The sequence below is a fragment of the Macrotis lagotis genome, chromosome 8, assembly GCF_037893015.1.
Source record: "Macrotis lagotis isolate mMagLag1 chromosome 8, bilby.v1.9.chrom.fasta, whole genome shotgun sequence".
In the NCBI taxonomy this organism is placed as follows: Eukaryota; Metazoa; Chordata; class Mammalia; order Peramelemorphia; family Peramelidae; genus Macrotis; species Macrotis lagotis.
Window position 1 is genome coordinate 164,928,467 of NC_133665.1, and position 6,000 is coordinate 164,934,466.

Here is a 6,000-nt window from a genome sequence, read left to right on the forward strand (position 1 = left end):
GGTAGGTTTGGGGCCCGGGCATTTGGCCCTTTGGGGCAAAGGCAGCGAGCGTCAGTCAAGTCCACGGTCCTGCACAAGTCCAGAGCCGGGAGCGGACTGGGGAGGAGGGGAGGGATGGAGTGAGAATGGGGGGAAGCTGGGGCGGGGGGCGGAGGTGCCGGGAAGCATGGTCCAGGGGAGAAAAACCGAGCAAACCATCATCCCAGGTAGGGCGAGTCTGGGGAAGGGGGGGATGGGTCTGCTCTGGGGCAAAATGAGAGGGTTCCAGCAGCAGCTGAGGGGGGAAGGTCTTAACAGAGCCGCAGCCTAAGGAGAACCTGACCCTGGGAAACCCAGATTTCTTCCAGAGGCACCAGAAGACTAGGAAGGGGGAGGGCAGGAACAAGGAAAGGGGTGGGGAGGGGGAATCTCAAAGACCCCAAAAGTTCAGGGCTGAGTTGGCACCAAACTGCTATGGTTCCCCACAGAGAAGCCTTGGGCAGACCCAGCTAGCCCAGGGAAGGAACATGTGAGCCATACTGCGCACAAGAACAGGCATACACGCTTTTTTCACTGAAGAAAGAGAGAAAGAAAACCCTGCTCTTCTTCCTTGCATACCCCAGCTCTCCTCAATAGTCTGGTGAGCCGACAGAAAGAGCCCCAAACCTTGCCAGGCCCAATACCCACCAAAGAAACCTCGAAAAAAAGGCTTTCTTATGGTAAGCCACACCCCCTCCTTTTTTTTTCCCCCCCTCAGAGAAGTTAATGGGAAAGTATGCCTCAGGGGCATTTCCACAAACCAGAAAAAGCTTACACATCAGGGCAACCAGAAATAGCCACCGTGATTCAAAGGAAGCAGTGGGGGGAAGAGTGGAGGCCAAGCTGACTCCCATGCCAATTGCAATTCACTCATCTGTTTAGAAAGAAACCAATAGCATGGACAGGAGGCTGCGAAAGAACAACCTCCCGTTGTAACTCATTGTTCCTACCTGGTCTGTGCAGGTGATGCTGCTGGAAAGTGTGATGAAGAGATCCCTGACAGAGGAGCATTGCACAAGCACTTATCCACAAATACAGGACCCAGGACATTGCAGAGACCATAGCCATACTCTAAATAAAACAGTAGATATGAATTATTACCTCTATTCTTAAGCACATCACCACCCAGTCAAAAGCAATGAGGAGGCAAGTTCACCAAGAGACTGTGTCTCTGCCGCTTAGACTACAGGCCAGAGGGCACAGGGATCATACCATACGTGATGAACAACCCTGGTCAAGAGACCTGAGCAACCGTGCCATCCGCATCCTCCGTGAAACTCTCATCATGTACAGGCTTGAAGGGCCTGACGTGTTCTAGGAAATCCATGAAATCATCCCCAATTTGCTCATGGTTCTTAGTCCAAAGTCCATAATTACAGGACCTGAGAACAAACCTTTTTTCCTTCCCGGTTTGAGTTGCTGATGACAGCATTCCCAGCCTTAGATATACTGCCTTCTTTTAGGTACCTTGATTTCCTTCATACTCATCCCAACCTCCTTTTGAGTCTGGCATCAGTCTGGGGCTGGGGGGGGGGTATTCCACATTATTGGGCCCTGGGTTCTGTAGGTTTGTTTGTTTTCCTTCTTAAGTATTAAACATTAACACTCTGTTGTCTTTTAAACCAAGTCATCATTTCTTCAAGTCACATCACAAGCCCCCCAGTGGCATCTATTTCTTTCATTGAACTGCATTAGGCTAGAATGAGTTTCAAATTTCATGAAGTATGGGCTGGGGTCATACAGAGAGCCAAAATTTAAAATTAGCTTCTCTTTTCCAGAAAAAAAAAAAACCCTTCTGTTTCCTTTATGGACACAGCTCCAACAGGCCCACTTGTTGTGTGGTCAGAGCTCTGGGTCTAAATGTGTGTGGTTCTTCCATGGGCAATGCCTACCTGTCATTAGACTTTTCTACTTCTTCTGCCCTATGGGTGGGTCCCCACAAGCATCCTCACACCACAACAACTAAGCTGCTCCATGCTGTTCTGTTTTCTGAACAAGACCATTTCACCTGGCCAAATTAATTAAAAAGAACTCACCTTCCCCAGTCAACCAATGGCTGAGAGGGAGGTGTCTGCCTGTCCACTCCTATAGATTCTTTGTGCCACTGAGAGGAGGGAGGGCTATATATGATGTGGTTTTCACTGAGGAAGAAAAGGCTGCATAGTATGTATACTGCCCCTTTTGAAGCTTCCCTATTCAAGGAAAACTTCAAATTTAAGATCTGTAAGTGACCTCCCAGCAGAATCTCTTTCTATAGGAAGATCAACATTGCTCAGAGTTTTGACATTCACAGTCACAAGCACCAACACACAAACATTTTCTAGTCCACAAGGATGCATAATTGGGGATAATTCATAGCATGAGAACAGAGATGAGAGTGTTAAGAAGGATTCTTAGGGCTCCTTTAGACCCATAATGACTACTGTAATTAAGTACAAAATAGAAAAAAACATTCTTTTTGTCAGCATGGTGCCATTTCTGCTCCCTTTCTCTGAAGGCAATGGACTGTTCAATTGACAATTGGTTTTGCAGCCCACTGTTTACTTTTCAAACCAGCATACTTTCCTCTATTGTTTACAACCCGTAGCAATAGAATAGGAAGCCTTCTCTTTATTTCAGATAAATCACAAGAGCCCCACTGTGAATTTTGAAATGAATGCCTGGTAAGGGGGGGGGTCTTCTAAAGCCAAGCAAGAGGATATAAGGAGAAAGGTGGTGATGGTCCCCATTAAGCCATCGGAGATGAAGTTAAATGTGCTGTGATTCAACATAAACTTCCCAAAATCCGAGCCCCAAACTTCCCTACTTCCCCAATGACTCCTTGCTTTTTCTCTTCTACCCTTTCTCAACCTACACAGATCTTACCACAGAGCTAGCTTATTCTCACATCACTCACTTCAGTTTTTGTGTTGTCTCCCTCATTTTCAATTAACTTTCTTTAATGCTCAGTATTACTTCTGAGCATCCTCTCACGTCTCTGCCTTAGCCAGCATCGTCGGCTTAACCAGCAAACATACTGTCTCTATGTAAATAGAACATTGCAAAGAATAATTAATGTGCTAGCTAGAGCATATCCCCCTTAGTTCTTAGCAGATCTTTTGCAGATCTGCTTTCGGAATCTTAAACCCTAAAGAAGCTTCTTACCTGAGTAATCCAACCAGGAGCAGAATGCTCTATTAGTGTTCATTGGAAAGCTCTAACACTTTTTAAAATCCATGTGTACCACAATAAGAGGTTTTGAATAATCTTCTTTCTCAGGATTAAAAAAAACAATCTTTTTTTCCCCCTTTCTTTATTTTTCTTGTTCCCAATCCTATTTCCAGAATAAGGAAGACATCAGAGCTCAGCCCGTGTTGTCAGAAAAGTAGCCAAGGTTTGAGGGGTGGAACCCTTGTCATCTTCACCTTTAAATCATCTGCTGGCTTTCGCTGTGCCCGCGGAGCCCTTTGGGGTGATCTTGAGGGGCTGTGCGCTGGCCGGGGCACTTGCCGCTGGAGATGAGTGTGGCTTTGGAGGAGGGAGCCCCCGGTGTCCCCCTGCCTTGGGTGCCGTCAGGGAACTGGCTCCAGATGGGGCGGGAGCTGGACTGCTACGAGCCGCTGCCCTGAAGTAGCAGGAGTCTGTTCCGATACAGCCTGGCTCGGGAAAGTATCACATGTCTTAAAGTGACATTACCCTCTATTCCAGCTCCACTGGATTGTGATACCTGCCCACTAACTTCAACAACAATCCCAGCTTTTTAACGCTGTGATGGCCGGTTCCTCGCACGAGAAGCTACCTTGGATTAGGCACAGAGAGAGGGCAAAGCCCAAAAGGGAGGGGGGAGGCAGAAGCTGCAGAATGGTAGTGTTTTTTTAAAATGGAATTTTTTTTTTTAAAAACCCGAATCCTAAGAGGAAAGGAAACACAGGCAGATTCAGTTCTTATGCCTGGACCTTTGGTAAAGTGCCCCCCCCCCACCTGGGGAAGTTTGGCAGGAACTTTGCTTCAGTCGATTGATAGATTTAAGGGATGACAGCTGATTGAAAGCTTTGTAATGTTGTGCAAGAAAAAGGGGGATGAGAGACAGGTTACTCTTTTTTTTTTCCCAGGCAGATCAAGGGCAAGCTACTTAACGTCTCTGGGCATCAGTTTTCTGATCTGTCAAATGGGACAAAGGAAAATGGAACTTCCATGGTTTCTAAAGTCCCTTTTCCTTCTCAAAATGCAACAGTTCTATGCTAGTGCATTTGCTTTTGAATCAGCAAACAGACCTTTAATCATAGTTTTAATGTTTCTGATGTACAATGCTTCTCCCTAATCCAGGAAAACCTATTGAGTTGAGTGAATCTGACCCTTTCGGTGTCCCACCTGGGCTTTGACAAGGAAGGACAGGTTCTTTGAAGGTGCTTCTTCTCATCCCCACTCCCTTTTCACCAGTTATTGTTTGAAAAAAATATAAATAGGGCAATTCAGCATTCCAGCATGGGTGGAAGTTAGTCTTTCACAGAATAATGCAGAGCTATAACCTTCTCTGATTCCTCTCCTTTAAACCAGTCCATTCACTCAACTGAGTGCAAATTGCACTTCTCCCCCTACATCATTAGAATATTTGCTCCTTAATAAGAGTATTCAGTTTTTGGTGTATCCCAAGAGTTACCATTGTAGATGTCACATAGTAGGCACTTAATAAAGTTTGTTTAACTGAGTGTTCTTAGTCATCAATGAGATTGCTGAGGTGATCTTAATTTCAAACCTCCATTCTTATTCTTCCTTATTAGCTTTATGACTACAGACACACCAGCTAGTCTTTCTGAACCTCAGTTTTCTCATTTAAAATGTAAATAATGATGGTTTCAGGACCCACCACCCAAGGCTCTTGTTAGACTCAGATGAGATCCCCTATGTAAAGACTTTTAAAGCTCTGTATGTTCTTATATTGGTATAACAGTTATTATAAATATTGTCATTATTATTGAGAACTGTTGTTGTAGAGTTATTTTGCAGTAATGTCCAACTCTTCCCAATCCCTTTGGGGCTTTTCTTGACAAAGATACTGGAGTCATTTGGCATTTCCTTCTCTAGCTCATTTTTAGATGAGGAAACTGAGGCAAACAAGGTAAATTGACTTGCCCAGGGTCCCAGAACCAATAAGTTTCTTTTTTTTCTTTCCTTTCTTTTTTCTTTTTTATTTTTTGCAAGGCATTGGGGTTAAATGGCTTGCCCAAGGCCAAACAGCTAGGTAATTATGAAGTGTCTGAGCCTAATTTGAACACAGGTACTCCTGACTCCAGGGCCGGTGCTCTATTCACTGCGCCACCTAGCCACCCCAACCAATAAGTTTCTGAAGCCAGATTTGAACTTAGGAAATGAATCTTCCTAACTCTAAACCCAACACTCTATTGACCATCCCACTTAGCTGTCATATTGTTGAAAATAGTATGTTTCTCTTAAATAAGCTTTCTCTAGTCACAAAAATGCCACTATGAGAGTGTCACAGGTTTATTTACAGTTGTGTTATATGGAAGTGTCCTTTTTTTTCTGGAAACCATTAAATATCATTATATAATTCACTTTAAGAAAATGCTCCTATATATAGTCTATCTCTACCATGACTCAATACAAGATATCAACCCTTTATCACAACTCACCTTAGGAAAAAAATCTCAAAGCCATAATAAATGCAGGAAAACAATCACAGTAGGAAAATAAAAAGAAATATAATCCCAAACCACCCAAGCTAGCAATAGTTTTCCATCTTTCATTTCCTGTCCTGTGGGACCTCTGGCATTGCCTCTGATATATTCAGGGAGGTTACACTTTAACCCCTAACATAATGAGATAACAAATGACTCAATATCCTATCAAAAATTGAGCTCTGTGTGGCTTGATTTCTTACATATTAAATCAGATATACAGTTAAAATACAGCATGACCTTATAGATAGAAAGTTGTTTTCAGAGTCAGGGAGGTCCTAATTTTGGGTTCAAGTCTTACATGTGA

General features: G+C 43.9%; 1 protein-coding gene across 1 annotated transcript in view; it reads right to left on the minus strand.

The window, feature by feature from the left end:
- TAFA1 (TAFA chemokine like family member 1) overlaps positions 1-3,557 on the minus strand; it is a 544,623-nt gene extending 541,066 nt beyond the window's left edge. The window contains exons 1-2 of the mRNA XM_074198777.1: positions 3,163-3,557; positions 969-1,089 (exon numbers count right to left, since the gene is read on the minus strand). Of these exons, the coding sequence (XP_074054878.1) occupies positions 969-1,086 (118 nt within the window). The 5' untranslated portion in view covers positions 1,087-1,089; positions 3,163-3,557. The remainder of the gene's footprint in view (positions 1-968; positions 1,090-3,162) is intronic.
- Positions 3,558-6,000: the final 2,443 nt, after the last annotated feature.